Source organism: Xenopus tropicalis, chromosome 4 (assembly GCF_000004195.4).
Source record: "Xenopus tropicalis strain Nigerian chromosome 4, UCB_Xtro_10.0, whole genome shotgun sequence".
Lineage (NCBI taxonomy): Eukaryota > Metazoa > Chordata > Amphibia > Anura > Pipidae > Xenopus > Xenopus tropicalis.
Genome location: NC_030680.2, coordinates 109523680 through 109551644, shown reverse-complemented (window position 1 = coordinate 109551644; position 27965 = coordinate 109523680). Strand labels below are relative to the sequence as shown.

At 38.5% G+C, this 27965-nt stretch overlaps 1 protein-coding gene across 7 annotated transcripts in view; it reads left to right on the top strand.

Annotated features, from left to right (window-relative positions):
• Positions 1–1361: 1361 nt before the first annotated feature.
• Positions 1362–27965, top strand: part of col5a3 (collagen, type V, alpha 3) — a 123037-nt gene continuing 96433 nt past the window's right edge. For 4 of the 7 annotated variants that reach the window (XM_031901022.1, XM_031901023.1, XM_004913713.3 and 1 more), the window contains exons 1-3: positions 1362–1775; positions 17701–17868; positions 24770–24983. In XM_031901022.1, coding sequence (XP_031756882.1) covers positions 1661–1775; positions 17701–17868; positions 24770–24983 — 497 coding nt within the window. In that variant the 5' untranslated portion in view covers positions 1362–1660. The remainder of the gene's footprint in view (positions 1776–17700; positions 17869–24769; positions 24984–27965) is intronic. The other 3 variants (XM_031901026.1, XM_004913714.4, XM_031901024.1) reach the window with 2 other exon arrangements.

Here is a 27965-nt window from a genome sequence, read left to right as displayed (position 1 = left end):
AAAGCAATTTCCACCCAATTGGATTTTCAGACCTGCCCAATATATATATATAGGCCTGTATTTATATTATTAACAATGTGATTAAATAAAAGTAATTATTTTATCTTCTAAAAAAATCCTGGTGTGCACCTATTCATTTTTAGATTTTGGATAACTCGGCACAAAAAGGTAGCACCCAGGTCATTCGTGTTGCAGTTATGGTGTGCTGAAAATGTATGGACTGTATATATATATATATATGTATATATCTGTCCAATTTTTAGCCATATAAATGGAGGGCTGGCCATCAGGAGGTGCCACACATGGACCAATAAGCTGCTGAATGTCTGAAGAGGCCATATTGGCTGTTTTTCAAAGAAACATTGACAACTTCCACAGCCAAGCAATTATAATTCTAACCAACTTTCCAATATGCATTGTTCACAAATGTTCCATGGTTTTAAAGTTAAGCAATTTTTTTCTGTCCCTTTCAAGCACTGCTGATTCTGGCTCTTGAAACAATGTAGCAGAAAACAACTTTATAGGCTTCTTCACAAGTCTATTTTTTAGCTGGCTTCTGCTACACTCCACAGGAATAGAAAGGGGTTAACAAACACTGCTTGCAATATTAGTTATATTTATACATAACTTTAATAATAACATAAATAAAACAATTGAAAATGTGTAATGTACATCGAAAAGTTGCTGAGAATTACAGTGTCTATGGTAAGGCAGACTTTCCTAAATTAGTAATGTGAACAAGTTTTGTGGCAAAAGCAATAGCTGTATATTTTAGAATCAGTGGCAAGGTGACAGTGTATGTGACTAGGGCATGCTATATTAGCAGTGGCAATGATTTTATCTCAGAAGGCACTCTCCATAAGGTACGCAGAACTTAAAGCAGAATTAAGTTAACACAGCGAGCCAGCAGATGTTTCCCAGTCTGTGCATATGGCAGATCAGTGTATAACACCAATAAACACCAGTGTGTGACTACAGAATGTATGAGAGCAGCGGCAGTAGCCGGGCCAGTGCAGCGCAGCAGCGAGAGGGGAACAGGCGGCGATGACTCCTGACTCCTTGGCAAGGTCCCGGCACATGAGTCGCTAGCGACAGTAGCAGCAGCAGCAGCGGACAGGTTGTGAGAGCAACACAGAAGGTGCCATTCTGCCGACAGAGACCAACTGGCAACTACTTGGAGCTGTCACTCTCCCCATTCCTCCCATGATAAAAACCGCTGAACAAATATAGCTGCCCTCTATTTTGGGAGGGTGGGATGGGAAGGCGGACCAACCTGAGGATTCTTTTCTTTGGGGAGGGTCCTGGGTTTTTGGAACGTGAATACCATTTGCTGGCAAGTGAAGGCTAGAGGATCCAGGAGTGGGGTCTTAGCCCAGCCCTCTGACGGTGGGACTTTAGGAGGAGAGAGGGAGCTTTGCATTTTGATTAAAGCCCTTAAACCTTCTTCAGTCTGTAGGCAGGGGACTGGGGAAGGACTCATCTCAGCTGGGCAAAGGAGAAGAAAAGACCCCAAGCCCCCCATTCCCCAGCCACACTTTGGGTTTCTTCCTCCTTATGGCTGTGTAGTGATCACCTCCTGGACTCTTGCAAGGAGCTGGTGCTGTTGATTGAATCCTGAGGTTCCTTATCACCTGGGGATCCCCAGTCTGTGGAGTTGGAGATGGAGAGGTGGAGCACAAGGTGGAAAACGAAAAGGAGGTTGTGGGATTCATCCCTCAGCTCCCTAGTTCTCATCACTTTGACTTTCCTTTATCAAGCTGCAGAGGTCAGAGGAGGTAAGATAAAAGGAGGTGGTATGAGGGGCTCCCCCCAAACCCAGCGAATGGTATAGACCAAAGTTCTGAGCACCAGGAATACAGACTGTCAGTAAAAAAAGCTTCGCGCAAGTCACTTTGGAGGGAAGTATTTCATTCATTGGGAAAGCTAGGGAGTTAGAGGAGCTGTGACTCCCCCAGTACTGCCGTGTGCCCCTCAAATAACACTCACAGCCTTTAATATACCCCGGGGCAACCGAGAAAGGGCTAGGGTAGGTGGATAGAAGCGGGGAATTAGAGGGGCTCGGTGAGCGCACATGGGAGACTTGGGGCCAGTACAATGCACATTCGCTACACTCCGCAGCTCTATCGCTTCCTGCACTGTGAGGCTATGCGGGAACTGTGCTGCTGCCAGTCAGTGGGGAGGTGGGAGCAGAGGATGAGGGCTGCCTCCTAGAACCTGTGGTCCGTTAGGTGTCTATGGACAGGGCTAGAAGGGTGGAATTTCTTCCTCTCTAATGATCCCTCTGTGCTCGGAATTCCGCCCCCTCCCACGGGATGTCACATTCAGACACGTCTGATGGAGGGGAGGGTCCCAGACACACGGACCCTTCCACCTCACTGCAGCCTGGGGCGGGGGATTAGTTGTGAAGCAAAAGGGGAGCAGCATCCTGGGGAAGAGAACAAGTGCAGCAGGCAGAGGGGGACTGGGAACACTAAGGCAAGCTTGTAGGGTACTCGCTTCTAAATACACTTACATCTGTGGTGTAGCTAGAACTTACTGGGTCCCAACATTATTTTAGGATCCCGTTTTTTAAGACAGGTTTTTCATTAAAATAAAAAAGCAGTCAGTGCCTCCCTGGGTGCCCTAGACATCCTGGGCCCCCCAGCTATCCTCTAAAGGTATGCCCCTGATTTTATATGCATGTGGCATTGGCTGTATGAGTTCTCTATTTTAGGTACAGTGACCTATAATTTATCAATATAAATCACTTTTAGAAAAAAATCCAAATATTCCGGACTTTATGGATGGAAGAAACCATCAAATGTGTTTAACAGATCCATGTACAGATTATACAAATACATAATTTCCACTTTTCACACCTGGGAGCAGTAAGTCCATCACTAAGAACTAATTTCTATGAGCTGAGATGCATTGACCATGGCTTTGACTTGACTTCATAAGGTGTATTTATCCTAAAATGCCTATGCCATACTCAATCAGCTGCGAAGCTCTGTGCATTCATATGTTTCTGTATCCAGGGATCCATGGGCATTACTGGGATAGCTGGCAGGTTCAGTACAAAAATAGGGCACTGTATTCAGAAATCGCAGGGCAGTAGTGGGGATCCTGATTGGCTCATTGCATGAATAGGAGACTGTATCCTTGAGTCTGTGGGTAGTGAGAGGGGTAGCTGGCAGACTAGGTAAATCAATAGGGCACTGTATCCAGGAGACACTGGCAGCATTGGCATACCTTTGGGTTTTAATCACTGTATATTAAAGTGTTTCTTTGATATTTTAGGCCAGAAGACCTGGCATATTTTGTGTACTGTATACACTGCAACTCGTTACCCCAGTAAGGGAATGTGTATTAATTGTATAATGTGGGGCAATTTACTTGTTTGCAGTACTGGGAAATCTGGAGGTCCCAGACCATGTATAATGTACTCTATTCACAAAGCCTTACCATATGGGGTATAAGGTTTGTATTGTGAATCCTAAAATCTTAGTTCACTAGGGGGTCATTTGTTCAGTGCAAGGGTCGGATATCCTATGTGGCCGTCTATTTAGCAGTAATGGACTATTTGGCTGCATCTCTTATTGCTGGGATTCTATCTGGCACTGTATTTGTTATGAGTTATTTGGCCAGCTGTGTACACTGGGGAGGTCCTGTGTGTGCAGAAGGCTATGTACAGTTACAGGGAATTTTGCATAATCCTGGGTGTTCAATAGCAGGGAGCTGCCTCTGGAAGTTCAGTAGTAATTGGCATATGTAGCATTACTTAGGATCCACAATGGGGTGTTTGCCAAGCTTTGTAGTGCATATTCATGAACACTGAATGACAGACAGGTAGGGTATTCATAAGGTTATAGTGAGCGCTTTCTTAGAGCAGTAGTGTGCGGTATATGAGAGACTCAGGTCAGAGGCGCATAAGAATGGAGGCTTTGTTCAGTAGTGGCATATTTAACAGACTTTCCTTTGGTAGGACAGGAGAACACAGAATACTCTTAGTACTGCGGAATTTAGTAGGCTTTGAGGTAAAGGTACTAGGCTAGCATAAAGTGCAAGGGGAGAGGTGCATTTGGTTATCTTAAAAACAGGTTTTAGAGTAAAATAGGGAGTCAGACTGTGTTAACTTGTGGAATATCTGGGACACCATATAAGATTTACCTGTAAGAAAGCAGTATTTGCATGTTAGACTGCATAAGGACATTACAAGGCCTTCTTTGTCCTGTAGCGGGGCAACTGGAGGACTGCGCAACAGTGCCTTAAGAAAAGCTGGCTGTGTGCAGCAGCAGCAGGGTATTGACTAGCTTAGTCACGTGACTAGGCCTGATTTTTTTTTTAGCGGGGCATTTGGCAGACTGCACTATTTGCACACAAGAAGGAGGACTTTATATACTAGTGAGGAAATTGGCCTTCTGATTGAGGCAGTTGACTATCCCAATGAAGGTTTAGCAGTATTATAGTTAGATTTGTACAAGACTGCGAGTAATACTGTGAGTAGTACTGGCAATAGCAGGGACATAGTATTATTAATGCAATTAGAGGGCATTTGGGTGGGTCTGTGGTTTGGTCACTTTCCATCTGGGCATCTGGAAAACTTTACAATGTTGAGCCTGGAGATAGAAAGTATTTTGCAGAGCCTATTTCGATGCCTGTTATAGTGGAGCATGTGGCAGGCATACGGTAGTGTGTCTGGCAGTTATTTTACATATTACTGAATCTGGCAGACTGTGCTACAGTGGGGCCAAGGCATATAGTAAGCTTCTATGTGCAGCTTTGGATATAATGATGTACTGTGTCCCTAAGGCTCTCTTTAGCACTACTCTAATGTGCAGACGGCCTATATCCTGCCCTCTTCTGGTTTCACACATTCTCCAAGTACTTTGCTAGAAAAGGTGAACTGAGGATTCTTTATGCAACAGAAACTAAAGGAAAACAAATCCTTTCAACTTATTACAGACAGGACAGATTAGTTGTATGAAGCTGTACTTAGAGCTTCTAGAAACTTTCACTGATATCCCCAGCAAAATAGCCCATAGCCTAAAGTGAATTGTTCAGATGGTACAGTCCTTCATTATGCAATCAACACATGCACACTGCTATTTTCTCTCACTCTACTTTCTTTCTTTTTTTTCTCATCCGGAGAATCTCTTGATCTGCTAAGAAATCTTACATGATATCTAATATCCTTACTTTCTGCTCCAAGAAATCAGAAAATACTCTAATCTGTTATTTGCCTTGTCTGCTCTTTTTTAGAAATGTTCAGTAGGATGTGGAGTGGGTAATTGCATGTTGGGACTTTATAGTACAGGCACAGTCGTAAAGAGACCACAGCCTCTATCATTAAAGCAGCTTGTTAGAGAAATACCAACTTAGGCAATAATTTTATTGAACAGAAATCACTGTAGAGGGGAAAAATAATGTTAAATGTTCCCAATCTACCCAGCTATATTACTTTAAGAGAAAATTTGTTTAGCACTCTTGAAGCTTATATATTATTTTATTGGTTTATGCATTATCAGGGTACTTTGTGACTCTATTACCATTTAGGAAAGAGGTGTTAAGTACAATTAGTGAGTAAGCAATATCTATTAATCATTTCCCATTCCAAAGTGAATGCTATTCACTGTTGCATCCTAAAGGCCTTTATACAAGTACTGAGTGGTTCTGGGTACTGTTTAATATTGGGACAGTAAGATTTGCTCCATTTAATTTCTACTATATGTTTTTTAATCCTTAGAGAGGAATAAAGTCTTATTTTGTTGAAACTACAAAGAAGTATTACAGAACTGCAAAGCAACACGTTCCCAGACTTCTGGGTGTAACTCTAAGGCACTGATATTCTGTAGGACAGTTTCCACAAAAGGCCCCTTAGGATCCCAGACATGTGGTGGCAAGCAGAAAATAACCCAGCTCAGATGAGTCTAGCACAGTCAAGGAAAAAAAAACTTCTGTTTTGAGTGCTAAAGAATGTTAAATAGAAAAGAGATTTTAAGAACTTTTAGGATCAAAGTCTTCTTCTTCAAACCATGAAGGTGCATGTCAAAAGACTGAAATAAAATCCCAATTGATTTCTTTTATGTGTACATCCAGGATATAACTGATTATATCTCAAAATTGATTTTGTTTATGCTATATTTTAATAAAGTAATAGCCAACTTGCCTGCTCTGTACATACTGTTGGACAGGTTAAGTAGCCTTTTCCACTAGGGTTATTACTGGCAGTGTATGCTAAAGAGTTTTACATACTTATTTCTGCCCCTGTCACTGATTCTGATAAACAGTACCTTAATTACAGTTATACTGAAATCAGTTCCAAAAATTGGGGTTTTCAGATTCTGGAAGCCAAAAGATCTAGAGCCAGATTTCATAGTTTTTTTTAAAGGAATTCTTGTTACTGTTATTGGCATGTCCAACCTGTAGTGCTTGAGCAAGAAACCCACAACTCCCAGCATCCTCTAAAAGCCAAAAAAGCTATGAGAGAATGCTGGGAGATGCAATAGGGCCACACTAGGAGTGCCACAAGCCAGACTTAGACTTTAGAGATACTTGCACTGTCTAAACCTCTAAAGGGAGGTCCTATATAATTAAGTATAAAATTACCAGAGATCTGCGTTCAGTATAAAAGGGCACAGAAAATGTTAAAAATGTAACAAAAAAAAAAGCAGCAGACAATTGATACTTTGTTTAGGTATGAATCGGCCTGGAATGAAACAAAATGATTAAATAAACCTTTCAAGAGATGAGAAATATTCAGTTAGTGTTAGAGAGTTTGTGTTGAGTCCCAAGGATCAGGAGGTGAAATGGTTCTGTCTGAAGGAACAGACACTGAGGGTTTGCTAAGAAAGCAGCGTGAACAGGCCTCGAGTCTCTCTCTCTCCTTTCCCTGTCTCCCCTTTCATGGCTGAGGGGCGTGTTTAAGGTTCCTTGCACCTCTGACTTGTAACTGACACAGAAGTATGAAAGCTATGTGGATTTTCAGAATGTCCCTTTGAGCTGAATTCTCAGTGAGACCCATTGATTCAGCCCTGCAGATGGAGCATTCCTCATGCCTGCTCCAAAAGCAGAAATCTTTTTTTCCTTAACCTCCCCTCCCCCCCCAAAAAACTATTCATAAAAACTGACACTTTAATGAAGACTTCATAGTAAATATATCAATATGTTAAGCACCCTGCATGCTGCTGAGAAATATTGCAACCCACTGCAGATTTCACAGAATGTTTGCAATGGCACTTTGAGTTGTAGTGACCTTTGCTGAATGTTTTACATGTGGCCAACTGTAAAGTATTTTCAGAGGGACCCCCCACGTGAAACAGCTTTGGCCCTTGCATCCTGGTCACTGTGTGAAGAAACAATGGTGACAGTTACAGACAGGGTCTTTTTGTTTTGTTTTTTTATGGTGAAACATTTCAGCCAGAAAAGACAACGATGTTACACTTTTTTCTACATGTAAAAATATGAATTAAATATAGGGTTATACTGGAATGCTGTCATATTCAGTTCAAAACATAAGCCTTAAAGAGCTAACATTTATTTTACCATATCAAGTCCTCCACAAAAGATTTGGCCCACATACTGAACTGAATCTGTACCTTAATTGGCATATTCATATTAGAGAATGCATTATGTGTGAAAAAATGATTGCATTCAGATGTTCAGACTTTTAAAGTCACTTAACTTTTGGGGTTTGGCAAAACAGAATTTCACTGGATCATGCAAATTGTGCTGGAATTTGGAGTTTTCTGGTTTTCTTTCATCCCTAGTATCAAAAAGGAAGGGACATATGCACACTAGGTAATATACTTTTAGCAGAAAGCAGGGAGGACATCTGTAAAGGTACTTTCCACAGCCTAAAAAACAGCACAGACACTGATATATAAGTACAGTTAAGACAGATTAAAGCAGACCCTGTGACTGCTATAGACTAAGAGCTGCCTTGACTGACAAGGAATTTCAATTTATGTTTGTGAAACAGGGCATGTTCAAGTTTTGGGGAGCCAGAAAATAATTTTGCTGTGACACCCAGTTCTCTCTAACAACACCCTTGGGTCTAATAAAACACTTTTATTGGCATTGACAGGAAGGCTACTGAATCAAGCAGCAGGACCATATGGTCCTGTGTGTCAGTATTTCTCTGTTTAGTGCAATGTCCATCCTTGTTCCACTTCCTGTATTGTGCTGCTAACAAGTTGGTGCTTCACAAAGTATTAATATGTACAGTACCCCTATTGATTCTTAAAGGTACCAGAGGCAGTATTATGCCCACTGTAGAAACAAAACCTCTCCATATGTCTGTCCATTTGCTATGTCTAGGAATTACAAGGGAAAACAGGGATCTATGAAATTTAAGGGAGAAAATATACACATTCCCAACTGATGCAGCAAGGAGACACATTTTAGCACTGGAGAGGTGTAAATAATCTTGCATATTGTGGATCACACCAATGGGCTAATTCATCCAGCATGTGTTTCTCCTGGTAACACTGTGCCATTGTTTTACATTCAACGGTTTACTGTCAGATAAGCCTTTTAGATCATAAGGGACATAAGTTTAAACCTTAGTAGTAACAGGCCTCATAGAATGCTAAGGGGACAATAAAATAAAATAGGCATCCTTCTAGTATAACAATATATAAGTTTAACACCCACTCTGTCCTGATTTTCCTAGGATTTTTTCCTTATATAAAAAGTAAAATGTTGGCCAATGGAGGAGAAAATACTAAAATATTTCAGTAGGAGCTGCCATATAACTTTCCTTAGATGAGAACTTATTCTGTGACATATATAGAGACTTCGCCATCTAGGTCTGATTACTGTAGGTTCTATTCTATATCTGTCTAAAGAATATGTCTCAGCAAAGGCAAGTAATTTGACAGCTTTAATGTTTACCTTGAATGTATCTATACTATTATTACACAGTTGTTTTGCTGTTTAAAAATAACCATTGGTACCCTGATATTCAAGCTATGTTTGATAGGGTCTAGGGTGCTATTGATCTAAACTTTGGTAAAATACTGTTAGAAACACAGCCAAAACGCAAGCCGTAATTCTGTATGGGTACAACTGGGAGTCTGGGGTGCTCTTAATCTAAACCTTGGTAAAATACTGGTGAAAAATTCAAACTTCAAACAGTAACTCCCTATGGAATACAACTGAGGGTCCAGTGTGCTATTGATCTATACTTTTGTAAAATACAGTAAAAATTCAGTCAAACTGTGAGCATTAACTCCTTATGGGGTACAACTAGTGAGTTGCAGTGGCAAACAGCAACAATTCCCTATTCATGTACCAGTAAATGTAGTTTGTGAGATTGTCAACTGGATCATGCACAAGCCAAAATTCATAGTTAGCCCTTCTGCAGTGGAGCCCTTGGACTTGTTTCCTGTCTGTCCAATGCCTGTGTAAAGCTGCTTCTCGCATCTGTCAGCAAAGAACTGTCATTTACTACTTAATTTTTAGTATATTGTAATTTTCAAGAACATAATTTATAGTTTGCATTCAGAGGACATTATTTCTCTGTTTTAGAGACTGCCAGAGGCCTATACAAGCCTGGATCAACACCTGCAACCTAAGCTTCCACTCACATACATCTCACTATGGCCCATTTATGAACAATGGGCAAGTTTACACCTGTGCAGTTATTCATGACAGCCAATTAGATGTTTACGTTAATTGCTTTTCCTGCAGCTGATTGCTACAGGTTACTGCCCCAGTGCAGTATGTTAATGAATGAGCCCAACTGGCTCATATTTTAGTTTTTGTAACTCAAACTGATTTCCGCCCATGTAATAAATAGTGATACAGTAAAGCATTTGTCCCAGAAAGCACTAAAGCTGGCCGTGGATGCTCAGATCTGGTAGGGAAGTTTAGCAATTTGGACCATATTACCATTTCGTCCACTAAGCTGGAATTAGTTTCATTCGTACTAATGAAAAGAGAGACTGAGATGGAATCTAAAACATGATATTATTCAAAATTTAATCAAAGTGATACTTTGGGGGAGGTTATTAAAATTGGGATTTTTGTGGTTTTATATTTTATTTAAATCACGACTAAGCCCATTTTCATGATTGTCATTTATCAATAGTTTGATCTGAAAAAGGCTGAAATTAAAAAATCTGTGGAAAAAAACGTGAAAAACTACAACTGCAAGAACTGTGTCTGGGCATCGTGTCAACTTCCCAAATTGCTTCTGCCATTGGCAAAAATAGACATGGACATTTATGTTGTGTTTTTTTTGTTTGGCACTTAAGGCAAGGAACAAACTGCACCCCCAAAGTCCAATCCCCTGTCTGGGAGTAGTGCAGATACAGACTAGCTGACATGACATGGGTGAGAAGGGACACCCCTAGATTAGACCTTGCACTCTACAATTTGCTTTGTGTTCTGTTGGCATAACTTGTGTCCATGCACAGGTTGGGAACATTGCCTAAATAATGAGTAAAATCTATTCTTAATGTCACTTGAGACACAGAACATTGTAAAGTAATTTTTTAAAAGAATTAAATTCTTTCAAAATGTATGGATATAAAAAGTAACCTTGGTATTGCAAAACCTATATAAAATACTCATTCTGCAGGCATGTATTTTTTTTATGTTCATGGTATTCAATGGTGATTTATAATATCATTATAATATGTTTTTCATTTTACATTAAATGCACATTAGTTCCTGTATTGTGTTATATTATTTTATTACACTGTTATGCAGCAGTTGTGACACTTTTTATATAATATAAGGTACAATGTACCCTAAAAAATATATATGGGGATATGACAGTATTGTCTAAATTACAGTAGCTTAGCTGTTGCTGAACTGCAATCTCCAGCATCCTCAATGGCTACTGCCTTAGACAATTGGGATGCTTTTATGTTGTTATAAAGTTCAGAAGTCACTTCTCATATATTTACTGTACTGTATCAAGTAGTGTAGTACCAAAACACAGGCAGATACAGGCAGTAAAATTAAAAAAATATTCAAAATGGACATCTTTCAGGCTGCATTTAAGTATTATCAGTGAGCATGAATGGTTGACTGGTCCCTGCATAAACTTAATTTTCTTTGTGTCAATGTTCTGTATGAAAATACTGTGTATACATGAATATTTCAGAAGTGTATTTGACTTTAAGTATCATTGTAAACAGGCTGCAGTGGATTCTTTGTGTCATCTTTGTGTACTCTTATCTCTTACTCCATATCTCTTAATTCTATGCCTCCCATTAGTTTAGCAGTTTGGTAGAAAATGCTGATTCGCCAGTTCATGGTTTAGGGGTAGGGGGATGGTCATGGGTAAAAAAAAATTATGTTTTTGGAATTGACTTGTCAACTTTTTTTTATAAAAGGAGGAGGGTCATTGTCTAACAAGGAAGTAGTACTTTTGATTGTTTGGGCCAACTGAGTTTTGGCTATCAATGTACATGCAATTTGGCTGTCAGTGTGTCGCTAAATTCATTTAATTTTGTCTTGTGGTTAGCGAGGCCATGTTGTAAGTGAAAATCAGTTACTATTCAATCTGTAGTCTGCATTCTTATTTATTTGATTAATGATTTCCTAAATCATTACTCGTTGGCTTGCCTGTTGATGTTATGCCGATTTCAAATGCTTTGTCAGGTTCAGAAGTGATTTTTTGCTAGCAATGTTTGACTTGTAGTAAGAGCAGAGTCAAATATCCTTTATAATGTATCAACTTGTTAAGAGCGGGGACCAGTGGCTCTAAAATATTTACACTAATAAAGTAAATACAATGGGCTAGTTTGTAAGATGGTACAAATAACATTTGGAAACACAAATCACCTGGCCGGCACAATACTTTTCGACATTCGGTAGCAGTGTCTCCAGAATAATAGAATGCCAACAATGGGGCTTCTGTTTGCTGTGATATCGCATCTCCAGGAACTAGTAATAAAAGATGGTTTCAGGACATGCTTAGAAAAAGGAATCCGCTGTGTGCATATAAATCACTAGAAAACCTACACATGGGAGCAGCTTCATGGCTCAGATTAATGGCTGTGTTTCTACATCTGTCAGAGATAATTTATTGGGACAGACCAGCATGTTGCAGCAACTTCTCCTGTCCTGAAAATATCCACCTCATTTACCTTCAGGCAAAGCACTCCCTCATAAATATGAAAAAAGGTGATGGGCAGACTGTTCATTGAAGGAACACTTAAAGAAGTAATTGCTAAAATCCAGGATGTTAAGATGGACCATGTTTTTATGTTCACTGATAAATGTAATGCCCCCATGTCTAGTTAGAGTTTAAGATGTACTGCATGGTATGATGCAGAGTATGTATTAATAGGCTTTCTGGAGAAATTTTTGTTATCAGCATTCCTAACTGTGATTTAAGAGGAAAAAAAGAAAAATGAGGTGGTGATATGTATGGGAAAATGGCTTGCAAAATGATGTAAAAAGTAGCACGTGCATTATATTATAAACAGAGGGAAATTGTTTCATGTCAAAGCCAACCATTAGAATTGTGCTAAATTTTAAAATTAGCCCCAGATTTATGAGGCACATAGAAGAGTTGTTCATCCTGACAGGTTGGCAATCACTGACCAAGAGGGATAGCTATTTGTAAGAGATGCTTATCAAACCAGACAAATGATTGCTAAAAATCATATAAATCTAACTTTGTTACATGGAAAGCCAGATGCTGGCTAATGAAACCAAGTGAAACGAGTAAAGCTGGCCAAACACAGTCAGATCCAGGGGTACCAGATGAACAGATCTGGGCCCGAATCGGATTATACAGTGGGGCCCATGGAGACCCAGTGAATTAGGAGCATATTGGTCCCAATACATGGGCCAATAATTTGCTGACTAGGTCTGAGAGGAATGAGCCGGTAGCTTTTATCTTAAGAGCATGTTTTTGTGTATGTGAGTGTGTGTTTAATTTCCTAGACTAAACTAAACATAAAATGATGGCCATGGTACCGGTTTAGATAACCAAATAATTGAGCACCCACTGACGTCTAGTTCACCTTTAGGTACTGGTACTGTATCTGATACTGTACCTGATATAAAAATGATTAGTATTTTAGAGATACTGTAAATGGCAGAATATGTTTGGTTTCTAAGGCTTCGCCATTAAATAATATTATTCTCTGTACATATAAACATGTCTTTTCTTTAGATGTGGCTCACATTTGACATCATTTATTGTGCATGAACTCTGGGAGATGACAGAAATGCATTTTGCTACTCCTAACCCCCTACTGCTCACCCAGCACATCAAACGCTTCACAGCAGCCTTCTTCCTCTGAGCAACAAGGGCATGAAATGTTACAAACAAGCAAAGCTTTAGTTTGAAGTTTAACTAAGATTGAATAAAAAATAAATGGGAAATATTCTGTAGTGTATCAGCCAAGCATATATATTGAATTTCCCTGTAAAACAGTGAGGTTTGGCAGTGGGATACCAAGAAAAAAAGTGACATTTGCCATTTGCAACTGTGGTCCTTAGGGAAGGGTGCGTGGTGATTTTGCCCTAAAAGACTGTACTGAAATTCTCAAATTCCTTCTCTGTAGCCCTCTACTTTTAGCTTTTACCAGTTGACTCTCACCTGAACATGTGCACCACCTACCTGTATACTACTCATACAAAAAAGAATCAGAAAGAGCAGGAAGTACAAGTGTTTTATTAAATACAATAAATACATTTAAATACACAAAGATTAAGTGCCATGTGGTATGAGACACAGTCGGAAGGAGGTCCCTGACCCATAGAGCTTACAATCAAAGTGATTTTGTGAACATATGTCAGTGCCTCTTTTTGCATAAAGAACTTCCTCTTTAACAGTATAAGGCCACTTTGATCTGTGGAGGAACTGTTCTCTGTGTAATGTTCTTCTCAGTATTATGCTTTGTTCCAGTAGGTAATAAACCTTTAGGATGTTTTCCTGTCATTAGAACATTTTGGTCACAGGACATGTTTGTAATTGTTTATTGTACTGGTACAATATGAAATTTAGCCCTGTGGCTATTATGTTGCTTGCCATCAGGTCTGGACTGGGATTCAGAATAGGCCCTGGCATTCCAAGTACACAGAAGCCCAAACAGCCCCCCACCAGCCCACTAATGGGGGCAACCCCTGTGGCATTTGCCAGTCCAGGCCTGTTTGTTATTTATTTATTTTTTAAGGGGTATAGAGTCAGCTGTTTGAAAGGGTCATTTTTTTTATAGGTAAACTTTTATTGGTTTCCTATAAATCAAAAAACAAACAAATTAAAGACATGAAATAAATGTGATCATCCAGGTCCCATTTTATAGCAAGGGCATACAATGTACATGATCAGTGAAATGGTAGTAAATATACCTTTACTCCTCCAGGTTTCCATTGTACTTACTGTACATAGAGGGAGCATATTTAGAATGGGTGAGGAGTTGTGGCAATCACGCCAGATCTTACCAAATCTAGTGGTTAAACCTCCTTTTAAGATGCAGCCTATATAATGGGGCCACATTATTTACTAACTGCTTACAGGCTTTAAGAGCAGGAGGTTTTTTTCCCATCCATTGCATAGTGACTGTGTTTTTGGGAAAGGTGTTTCATTGGTAGATCTGTTGGTTGTTTGCTGGGTTCAGGCACAGATGAATCGGGGAGTCATTGCTAATGTTTACATTTTGTTTAGGGCAAGTGAAAGTATAATAGGGACTTAAATTAACAAAAAATAAGTTAAGACAAACTGTGTGTCTATTGTTATTTTGGCAGAAAAGCAAAAAAAAAAAAGAGTTCAGTTAGAGCAAGCCTCCCGCCAGCAGAGGGAGTTATTCCTTAGTTCAAAATGGTCTTACTGTATGTATGGCACCTCAGGAATGTTGTTGGCTGGTGTTGACAAGCATCACTTGTAATAACCTGGGTACTAAGAAAGAAAGCTAATTCATTATTGAGTTATTTTATTTATATTATTTATTATTACCTGAATACAAAAATATAATCCACTTTCAAAACTGATTTCAAATATTTTATAAAAATAATGTTTTTAAAATAGTGCCTCTTGCCTCTTAGAGCCTCATCCAGTAAGACCTTGTACCCATAGTGCAGTGCAAGCCATGCTGTGTGCCTTGAGTTGGACTGAAGACTTAATGCAAGGTACAAAGCTCTATGGTCACAAGCCTGCTTGCCCTGATTAGGTGTTAAGGTCAAGGCACCAGCGCCTCTTGTATCCTTTTACACTTCTTCCTTGTCTTCTGAATTACATGCAGGAAATGGGTGTGGAAAGGAAAAACCACACCCATCCCATGTGCCACCTCTTCTTGTAGAAGTAAGCAGCATGGCATACAGAGATTGGTGTACCATTAGCAACTCCTGGTTGACCAGAAACATTGGGTAAAATGGAGCTTCGCACCTGTCTAATCCACTTTGCCCTCCTTTGAAAAATTAATATATTATAAAAAAGGAATTCCCATTTTTGGTGCTTAATTAAAAAGTAACAAAACTATAGGTGTCCAAATGTTGTTTGGGCTCTTATGAAGGGCTAGCTAAGGACAGTATTAGTACTAACAGGCATTTAGTAAAGAGGTGTTCCAGCTAACTAGAACACTTGGAAATGTTACCCTAATTTTAATACAAAAACATTAACCTTGATGATTCTGCTGGCATTGTAATGAGATGAGAAAAAATAACTGATTCCTCTCTGAGAACCAATTTAGTCTCACATTTTCAAAACATTCTCTTAACATAATATCCTATTTGGATGATTTGATCAGAATGAGGGAAATGTACCTTCTAAAGAAGTAATATTATAAATGTAATTTGTAAACCTTATTTATTTTGAAATGTTGTTTTCTTTCCAGCTGTGGGAAAATAAGCAGCTGATTTTCCACTACAGTGCCTTCTTATTTTACAACACGATTTCCATAATCGTATTGAAGTGCTGTAAGATTGTTTGCCGTTTTACACCTTTATATTCAGGAAGATAACATTTCTTTCCTGTAGTGGATTCTAAAATACTGTTCTGTAATGTTAATTGGTAGGATTTATTGTATTTTTGTTTATGAGGGAAATGCAGCTATGAAAATTTGGGCGGTGGTGTGGTGTCTTTTGGGACCAATAGGGAATGCTGTACGGAATTGTTTATCTCAGGTATTTCATTTCTTGATTCTTGTGATAAAGTACTGTTAATTGTCATCTGGCTAATCTGTGAATTCTAATGAGCTAGGCTGGACATGTTAAATCTATTGTGGCAAAATATGTTTTTTTATTAGACGTGTTTTATATTATCTATGTCATTTTTGGCATCATTAACTAAGCATTCAGAAGAAAGAAATGGTGCACTATATATTTGATAGTTTGGCAGAGTAAAAGCAGCATAGACATTTTTTAAAACTTAAAAGTAAGTATTTTGTGGATGGATTCATTCTGCATAGACTTATTTCATCTGGAAAATGTGGCTCTATATTTTCTGCACTTTACAAAATCAAGTCAACATCTCATATTTTAATGCGCCATTAGAGAATTTAGGAGTTAGAAATTTTAACATTATGTGCAGCTGAAAATGTATGTGCCATTGTATTGGACATGTTTATGGTTATAAACATTTGGATGGTCTCATACTGAGGGTCAGCTGAGCTGGAATGTCAGTTTATAAGGAAAATTATACCCCCCAAACAATGTAGGTGTCTAAAAAAATATATGTAAAACCCTGCTTCATCCAAATAAACTATTTTTGTAAAAATATACTTTTTTTTTTAGTAGTATATGCCATTGTGTACTCTACATAGAAAGTTGCTATTTTAGGTACTTAGGACCACTCCATGGCATGATACAACTCACAGTGCACACAAACCAAGGGCACACATATGAACCATTTAATGGACAGAGTTCTGCATACAGCTGCATTATACAGAAGAACAGGAACAGCACCTCTTGTCTTTGTAGATTAAAATGCCTTTATTGCAAAGTTTTTTGGGGCAAACAACAGCAGCAGCAACGTTTCAGGTCACATAAGACCTTTTATCATTTTACCAGCTTGATAAAAGGTCTTATGTGATCTGAAACATTGCTGCTGTTGTTGTTTGCCCCAAAAAACTTTGCAATAAAGGCATTTTAATCTACAAAGACAAGAGGTGCTGTTCCTGTTCTTCTGTACCAGGATATGCCGATGGAAAGTGGCCATTGGGGAACCTGCACTACTTCTAACTAATCACAAGGTTTGGTGCTGACTACTACTCTCCAAATACAGCTGCATTATATCCTGTCAGGTGATCTCTGAGGGAGCACACAGCCCATCACAAAATGGTGGTTCAAGGAAAAAGATGTAAAAGGGCAATATATATATATATATTTCAGTTTGGTAAGATTCTTTAATTGGCCAATTAATTTGATATAAGATATCTGTTGGTTACATATTAATTCTGGGGGGTATAGTTTTTCCTTAAATCTCAAAATGTAATTTAATATGGTTGTAGCCAGGCCCAGATTTGTGGCAAGGCCACGCAAAATGATGCTAAGATATAAGAGATGAATGAAGGAAGGGTTGAAGGAGGTTTAAAACAAAAACTTAATTCAGTTTAGGGAAGCTGATGGGAAGGGTATGAAAAGGATTGTAAACAGACAAATGCTATTCAGTAAGGGCAGCTAAGTTATAAAAGATGTTAATCACATGTTTAATTGATACAATACTGAAACAAATTTGAAGGCTGATTTCATAAAATTGTATAAGTGGTTTGGCAGACCTCACAATCTAACACATTGTTTCTCCTTTATTTTTAGCTGGACCTGTTGATGTACTCAAATCATTAGAATTTCACAGTTTACCAGAAGGTGTATCGAAAACAGCAGGATTTTGCACAAACAGAAGGGCAGCCAAAGGATCAGATACAGCATTTAGAGTTCAGAAACATGCCCAGCTTAGCATCCCAACAAAGAAATTATTCCCAGGTAAGTTCCATGATTTGTATGTTTTGTTTCACAATGTTACACTTTAAGTACCAATTACTGTGAATTGCCATAATAGTATGGGATCTGTTATCCAGAATTCTTGGAATGTAGCATTTCTGAATAAAGCATATTTCTGTATTTTGAATCACAGTAACTAAAAAAAAAAACATTTAAACCTATGGATTCATACAGCATAGTTGCTTTGGAATACAAGGCATTGTTTGTAATTTGGAGCTTTCTGGACCTAGACATGATATCATCTTACATGAAAGTGTCAAGCAAATTAAAGGGTAGTTGGGGTATTTTTGAAAGAATAGATAAGCATATTAGAGAATGCAAAGGCCTTAAGGTGGCCATACACGAGGCGATTTCGCTCGTTGTGCGATGAACGATTATATCGACAAACGATCGTATGGCGATTGAGTTCCCATACGATATGCCATCCACGGGCAACGATAATTCGGGAAAGATTTCGTCGCATCATTATCGTAAAATACGTACGATCGTACATCTACGTACGATCGAATGTCGTTGACTTCCGCTGCTGGCAATCGTGACATGCGCAGAGAACAATCGTTGAAAGACAAATGTCTGACACTCACACCAACTGGCAGATTTTATCGTTAAACGACCAAAATTTTTAAACCTGGCCGATCGATTTTGGGGACGATAATGTCGGCTCGTTTAGTGGGCCGACGATCGTTCGTACACCACCAACTATACGATAACTTAACGATAGCATCGGATTGTTCGGGAATCGGTCGTTTGTAAGTAAAAAATCGGTCCGTGTATGGCCACCTTTAGCCATTTGGTATACTGGAGAGGAATTTACAAAATAGGCAGTAATTTGTCAATGAAAGATCTGGGAAATGTAATAAAAGGGTTAAAAGTTGACCACCTCTAGTAGACATACATCAGACATACATTTTCATAAAGCTGAACAGTAAATGTTACCTACTATCTGCACAACACTACCTACATAGCTGCCTGCTATGGGTTACTAGACAAGCAGCAAACCTTTGTTTACATTTTATCAGTTACTTGGGGGTTGTGCCACTTCCACTGTGACACAGAGAAGCCTTTTATTCATACTGTAGCAGCAAGCACAGACAAAATCAGGGTTTGTGTTTTAAGGTCCAAAGGTATGCCCTTTCATATGAATACATACTTGCAAGTCTCTGTTGCTCCTTAAAATCCTATACAGTTTTCTACTCTGCAAGACCACCCAGCATGATTGAATTCCCTAACCCTAAAATAGAACAATATTGCCTTCAAGAAGTTTGCCCAGAAAAACAAATAAACCTATCTTGATTTTATACATTTATAATTTCTAGATAAGATTAGTTTTATTTTGACAACTCATTTCAGTTTATGAAACTATTTCACATTAAATAAGATGCCTTAAGGCTTCCTGTTGTTACATTTGAATGCTGAGCACTGGTTGATTTTTATATCTGAATTAAAATTTATTGGTACAGAAGTTCAGATGTTAACAAAATAATCAAAATCAAACTGTGAGCAGCAACAGAAGTTGTCCCCTTGGGGGGGAGGTGAGTGAAACATCAAAACAAAAAAGCTTTGTAACATTAATATCAGTTAAAAGAAAACAAAATATTTAAATAGTGTTCTCCTCAATGTTTTTTTTCTCAGACAGTATAACGACATAAGCTAGTTTATTGCTTTCGGACACATAGGGGCACATTTACTAACCCACGAATCTGAACCGAATTGGAAAAATTCCGATTGGAAAACGAACATTTTGCGACTTTTTTGTATTTTTTTTCGGCGCCTTTACGACTTTTCGGAAATTGTCGCGACGTTTTCGTTACCAATACGATTTGCGCGAAAAAAGTTTTTCGTAGCCATTACGATGCGCTCGTATCTTGTCGCGACTTTTTCGTATTGAGCGCTCGTAAGCGGCGGGCGAAACTTTCAGACTTAGCATGATTTTGGAAGCCTCCCATAGGACTCAATGGCACCCTGCAGCTCCAACCTGGCCCAAGGAAAGTCTCCCATAGGGCTCAATGGCACTCTGCAGCTCCAACTTGGCCCAAGAAAAGTCACCATACTGAAGCTTGAATGAATCCGAATGTTTCGTACTCGGCGCAAACGCTACGAAAAAATCGCCAGATTTTGCGCAACATTCGGAATGGCAACGAAAAAGTCGCGACAATTTTCCGAAAAATCGCAAAATACCGATCATTACGAAAAAAACGCAATCGGACGCATTCGGCCCATTCGTGGGTAAGTAAATGTGCCCCATAGTCTGTGAGTGTAAAGGGAAAAATCGCCATTATTATTCCCATGGTGCACCGGTCATCACTGCTTGTCTGCCTGCCATAGACATCAATAGCAACAGGTGACAGTTAGATTTAGGCCCAAAGGAAAGTTTTCAGACTGAAGTGTGTCACCTCTGGTAGTTCCAATGAAGAAGAACAACTTATAGAATATAGGCACAGATGATTGTTTCTGTGCAAGTGAGTTCAGCCAACTGGTTAAATAAATCCGCATTTTTACCATTATTACTTTTGACCCAATAGTTATCTTTGTTCTCATGACTCTAATCTTTGGAAAAGGAACCTATTGCCCCAAAGAGATTTCATTTTAGAAATTAAGGACTATTCTTTACAGGTCTTTAGCTAACTGGTTTGTTTTACAAAACATATTGCTTACAATACATGGGCAAGAGGGTAGGCCATGGTTAGTAACACTTGATATGCTGCACAACAGTATAATAATTATAAAAAAAAAAATAGTCTGGCAAGGTGCATGCTGTACCCCAAGGATGCCCATGCTCTTTCTCATTTATAAATGGTATCTCAGGTATTATATAGAACATATAGAAAAGCTTCTAGGGGATACTTTGTAATTTAAATCACAGCTGTTGGCCTGCAGAATTATCTTAACTGTTAAGTTTTCCTAACTCTTTTCCTAACTTTCTTTATCACCAAACTAGCTAAACTGTCTCTATTTAAGGCCACAACTACACAGGGCTGAATTTCAGCCTGTGGATAAATGCAGGCAGATAATTAGCCATTCTGCTGGCCTATACTGGCTTTATTTGGATGCACCATATTAATCAAAAGCCTTGGTGGCCATTCACTTCTGCAGCATTTAGTGCTTTAGGGGCAGTTTTAAATGAGCCCATACTCTTTACCTTTTTGCGTTTTAACAGTTAAAATTATAGAGCTCAATTATGAATGCAGTGCAATGTGCAAAGTGCAAATTTTGGATGGAAAAGCCCATGTGGGTCATTTATCAACACTATATCACAACTTTGCCCAACATTGATTAAAGATCCACCATGTTTTGTATCTGCACGTCATTTTTATCCAGTTTAATAGTGGGCACCTGCTAAGTAGCATCCAGTGCAACTTGTCTGTTATGCTCCAATATGGATGCAAAGTTGGAGCAAGTCAGTTGCCCTTTGGGAACCCTAGAATTGCTTTCAGGTCCTGACTGCTGGTAATTGCAGGGTTCTCCTTTGTCCTTGCAGGCATTTGCACAAAATTCATCAGAGGAGGGTGAGTTGGCATTTGCTAGGAGGAAGCATGATTGAAAATACATGATTAATTTTGTGTACAATCTACTTCCTGTTTTACACTAATTAAGGAGCCCTCTGGTTTTAACAAATTATTTTTACTACTGCAGAATTTATTCTACAAGACTGCAGATGATTAATATAGCCTTAATAAATGCTCAGTATCACACAGGCCTAGTAAAAGCTATATATATATATATATATATATATATATAAATATACCTTCTTGGTTGTAGAGGAATTGTGCTTGAGTTTTACATGCCTTGGCTAGTGAGGGCAGATCTGAGATTCTTGTAAGAACTTGTTTACCAGTAGCTAATGTTAGGGAGTCTATAGCTAGCACTGTAGTAGAGCACGGCCTATACAGGCTTTGTTCAATATTGGTAGATTCCTGTTTTCTTTTGGTTCCCTTTGAAGTGAGATGTACTGAAGTTCATTAGTTAGATTTGTACTGACATGTCTTGCTACAAACCTCACAAATCTTGGAATCATAGAATGTTTCTCTTTTGGTTACTCTTTTCAATGTGTTCATCTACTCAGTACATGAATACTAAAAGGCAGACAAATGCAAATCCTTATACATAAGAGCCAGAGCTTGCTTATTGTTTGTCTCCGCCAAGGTATTTTGAAGTTCACATTTAAGTTAAGTTTTGGTGTGTTATAGAATGTCCTATTGTTTTCAAATGGGGCCCTGCAGCCAAACAGGTATTAACTAAGTTAGGCTCCAATTGTATTGTTATGTTTACTTTTTATTACTTATCTTTCTATTCAGGCCCTCTCCAATTGTTATTGGGTTCAACCTCTCTGAACTAAATGTGACAGAATGCTTTACTCTACTTCTCAGAGTAGAACATATCATCTGGCTGTGTCAAAGATGCCATGTGAACTTCACTCAAATCCATCTGCTTAAAATAGTTTTACTGAAGCAACAGTTTCCTTTCTTTATACTACAGATGGTCTCAGCTGGATTTTTTTTAAAAGACTAGGTCTAGCTGATTTAAGAGCTATTGAAGAGTAATAAAGAGTCCGTAAACTGTAATTAAATAAATAGTTTGAAATAATGGATAATATACTTTTAGCAAGAGATAAGTTAGTAGGTGCTGGTTGCAGAACACCATTGGTGAAAGGCTGCAAAAATTATTTTAAACGAAATTAAATATATGTGGAACCTTGCTCAAGTGGAAGCCATAACTCTTATATCCTGCACAAGCTGGCAAGCATCACATAACCACTGCTATAGCTTAAATGTTTGAGCAATATTTGTAGCAGCTGGTTGATATAGAACTACCATTATTGTCATTTACATACCTTAAAGTATGATATTTGTAGACACACAGGTTGACCTTCTCTTTAATAAACATGTTAGATTAAAAAGGCACCTTTAAAGTCATAGTTATTAAATGAAAGAATGCTGAATACGGAATTTCTTCCCTTGGCTCACGTCCCCATATTATTTTTGTGCTGCAGTTCTTACTGGCAAGTCATCTAGGCAACTGGATTTTATTTTGTCTAGTGCTGTCCACAGTCTGAGATTTTTTTTTTTTTGGAATGTAATCCTGTTCCAGTTAAAGGCATGTCCCTGGGATCTGTCTGTCTTTTGTTACACACCTTCCCTCCTGACTGGTGGGCTGCGTGCCCTTTGGATTTTCTGTAGGCAGTGAGCACAAAAGGTTTCTATTGTGTCTATTTTTCAGCTGCAATGTGTATATATGCAGCTTGCTCTTGTGTAACAACCTTTTATTAAAGGGGATGATTTACGATATGTGTATGTGCAGTTTGTATGTATCTGCATGAATGAAGCTAAAATCCTAAACTCCTAAAATCCTGTAGGGTTTATACTTCATTTTCACCGGGTTGAGCTCTGAATTTTCTCATAAGGCTGAATTTTGATACTTGGGTCTCCAGTACAAAAGCTCAGTACAGCTCAACCTACATCCCTAAAGTTGTTGTATTTTTAACTCCCATAATTCTCTCTTAGTTTTCTGTTGGAGACAATTGTAGCTTAACAACAGATGAGGGTAAGAAGCTAGACATTTTGGATACTGTTGAAATAAAATATCTGCTACACAGTTTAATCTCAGCAGCATCAATAATAAAATAATACAAATAAGTTGTGTTTTGCTTCCAGGTACTCATTACTCATATGTGAGGGTTCTGTTTTAGTGCAGGAAGGTTCTAGTAGTGCAGCTAAAATAACAATATAAACTACATTCTGCATTTCCAGCTGTACATTCTACATCTAGAACAGAGAACATGAACCTAATTTGTTATATAAAAGACTAATTAAATCTCAAAACAAGCTACTGGTCATGTCACTAGTGGTTGTATCAAATCATTCATGCATGTTAAATGAATGTGATGCTGACGCATGAGGTAGCTGACCCCAGTTTTCACTCTGGGGTCAGTTCAATCAAACAAGTGACTTTTCTGAAAATGCACATTTGACATTTGAACCATACTTATCTGAAGACATATTTTCCTTTTCACTCTGCACTGGGCCTTTTCTGTGCTAACTTTATGAAGAAACACATAAACCAATGGTATAAAAACTCACTTGCCCACTGATGTGATCCCTTTACTTGTTGTTAATTTATTTCAGCATTTGACATATGAAAACTGCATGCTTTGGAGGGCCAAAAAGTACAGAGAAAGCCAGTTTGGTATTTAAAATTGCATTTTAGTGCCTCCTTGGTACCCAATATACATAGGTGTAATTCACTTAATACAATCTGACTCATGGTAAAATTACATGGAACTACCTTGTTTAGATAAAAATAGCAAACATTGCAGAGCAAATTTTAATTACCCCCAACTCCCTTACCTTACAGTTTTTTTTTACCTTTCAGCCCTTGGGTCGTGGTGAAATAACAAAAAATTTATAGGCCTAACATTGTCTCATCTTACTTGAGTTGTCTTACTAGGGTTTTTATGAATCCCCATTCCCACTAAAAGGCCACAATCCCTTAAATTTTTTTGGGGTGCTTGCCCTATAGTAAATACAATAAGGATGCCACCCTTACTAAGTCATCATCTACTCTCAATAGGGTAATTTTGGTTAGAGTTGAGACCCTAAGCATCTAAGGTCCTGGTAAAGGTTTCTTCAGTGTGTCCCAGAACTTGTAAAACAGGCACTTATACATACATACATACATACGGTACATACATACATAAATAAAGCAGGTTATATTTTGCACTGTTTTTTTAACACGTGAAAAGGCATGACTCTTTTTCACCCTCTGGGCATTTACAGTCCTGTTTAGTTATCATTATCTTTAATTTCTCCAATTTTATTCCGTGGGGTCTAATATGTGAAAAAAAATGTCATTGACTTCTGACAATTAAAATCCCTTCCTTTTTCAGGGGGAGTATTCCCAAAAGATTTCTCAGTCCTGCTGACAGTCAAGCCCAAGAAGGGTCTGCAGTCGTTCCTCCTGTCCATTTACAATGATCAAAAAGTACAGCAACTTGGAGTGGAGATTGGAAGTTCCCCTATCTTCCAATATGAAGATCATAATGGAAAACCTGCCCCTAAGGATTACCCCATGTTTAGCTCTGTTAACATTGCAGATGGCAAGTAAGTAGTATGTCGGGATAACCTGAGTAATTGACTATATGACTGGAATTTGTCTTTTTGTTTTTGTGACTGTATTGTCAAGTAATGAACACATACTTCAAAATGATTTGTAAATGCATGTGACTGACTGATGTGTAACTGCATGAGTTTGCTCATTCTGATACATTTGATATTCTGAAAATCAGCCCATGTGTAATCTTAGGAAGATCTCATGAAGACTAAATCTGTAATTCACACAGTAAATGTAGATCATACTTCACTGCAGTCTACTTAAAGGGTTACCTATCTGAGGATATAAGTGTTCTGTTAAAGGGGTGGTTCACATTTAAGTTAACTTTTAGTATGTAACAGAATGGCTAATAGCTTTTCAATTGGCCTTTACTTTTTCTTTTTTTTATAGTTTTTGAATTGTGTGCCCTCTTCTTTTAGCTCTTTTCAGCTTTCAAATAAGGGTCACTAACCGAGCAGGCAAAAAAACAAATGTGTTGTAAGGCTACAATGTTAAATTTCTTGCAACATCAACCATCTTTCTATTCACCATCACCATCTCCTAATCATATTTCATGGTTTCATTTGATTCAATGCTCAGTTACTAGGGAATTTTTCACCCAAGCAACTAGATATCTGCTAAAAATGGGAACGCTACTGAATAAAAGGCTAAATACCTCAAAATCCACAAATACAGACAAGTTAAAACCAGTTTCATATTCTCAGAATATCATTGTCTACATCCTACTAATAGTTATTTGAAGGTGAACAACCCATTTAAGGGTGCCTATCTGAAATTAAACTTTTGAAAATATTTTGTTAGGAGCAATAGAATACAATTCACATCAAATCTTTATATATACCAATGGCATCTTTGGCTTTGCATAGGCTTTGTAAAAAAAAAAAGAAAGAGGCCAGGAAATATGTTCTTAATGGTAAACATCTGTTTGGATGAATATGCTCTTCCTGCTTTTCACCAATATAATGTCCCTTGACTTTGCTTGCCTTTTTTGATTAGAAGCTGCTGTCATGTTTGTGCCAGGGACCTGTTCAGATTTCACTTTAATGCAGAAACTAGTAACCACAGTTTGCTACTTGTAGGGCTGATCACGTTATTTTGACTTTACTGACAAAAGGTGTTGCGAGTGCCAAGGAACAGAAGCAGAGATTCCAAATTCTTAATGGCTTTTGAAAGCTGCAGGAAAATATGCATTTAATAAAAGGCACATTTTTGCTGGGCAGTGAAATCTACAACATGCAGCTAAAACAACTCCTGGTGAATGACTGGTGAAAAAACAAATGTATGAATTACATTTACTAATGGCATATGCCCATATAACCTCTCTGATTGAATGTTTGACGCACAGCCAATATGGCCCCGCTCAACAGTATTTGTTTCTTATTTCCTAATGGCTGCACATTTACCTTGCTTATATACCTGTGCCTAGATGGATATGTAAGGCAATTAGCTGATAACCTAAGCAACAGATTACTTGCTAGTAAATTTGTAATTCCTAGTTGTTCAGCCCCTGTGCTGCACAAGCACCCCCATCCCCTTGCTTTTCTCCTCCTTATGCATCTGAAACCCTACCTACTCACAGAATTCTCACTTGTTCCATCTAGCCCCGCCCCGTGATGTCATAACCCCACCCCACAGCAACAAAACCCTGCTCCTTTTCAGACCTGTCCCTTATGTCATCGGCTGGTAAGGGCCAGAAACTTTTTAAGAAAATCTTTACAGAAAAGACTTTGTTCCTGTGATTGGACCTTGGCCACCAACATTGTCAGCTGCTGTCCCAACCTTTGGTCTGCTTCTGTGCTTATCTTTGTTTTGTGACCTGCTTGATAGTCCAATTCAAGATTCTATTTGCCTGCTCTTCCGTGCATGGATGAGGATGGTAGTAATGAAGTTGGGTCCAGCAGCAGAAAGCCCAAATTACCAAAAGGAAACACAGAAACTTTGCATCTTACTGGTTTCCTATAGATGAAAAAATGCCTGAATTTTAAACTGGTCATATGGCATCATGCCAGTAGAAATAAAGGGGACAAATATCCACCCACACAACTTAATATTAAATTACTCAGAGAGCTCTTCTGTGCAAACTATTATTTTCTAATTTTTCATGATATTAGCAGTTTAAAACTGCTGGTTACATGAATGAGCAATAGATTGATTAAGGTGTGCTACACAATGGACAAACCGGCTAGTTGTAGCCCCAGGTGCAAGCTGAACCCTCAGCCAGGGTAAAACAATATCCAGGATAAAATGAAAAAACAGCAGCACTCCGGAAATGTTGTAGAAAAAAGTGACTTTACTCAAGTGCACACAGCAACGTTTCGGGCTTAAACCAGCCCTTTATCAAGCCTTTACCATGAATGAGCAATAGAAGCACTTCTGTTACATTCATGATATGTAAAGGTTGATATAAATCCCTTTTAATCTCTAGTTTATGTATTAAACAGAGGGTGCTGTGCAATCTTAGGAATCCCTGTGGGAGCAGATAACTTGTTAATAATAACCTATTGTATATTTAGATTTTAACTGACCCATTCCAAAATTAATTTATACAGTACTAGGTATATTTGCTTTTATCTTTTCTTGTAATATGCATGGGGGAGGGGCATCAGAGTGTTTCCATCTTAGCAGACAGATGACCACTATCTCCTGACTCATAGGTAGAGGTGATTGCCATTGAAGTGAATGAGGGGCAATTCTGAACATTTTGCAACCTGCCTGCTTAGCTGAGAAAGGGAGAATTTTCCTCCTCCTTTGAAGTTCCTGAGATTGAGGACTGAAATTACAGGAGTGTTTTCACAGTGGTAGCTGCACCTGCAAAGTTTCACATGACAGATTTTGGATGACCTATAACTAATGACTATATCAGAGTATACAGAGCTGTGTTCCCAGACACATAATAAAATATGTGGGAGACAGGCAAGGCTTATAAGCATTCCCTGATCGTTGCTTCAGACTAATTGGTAGAGAAGCTGGAT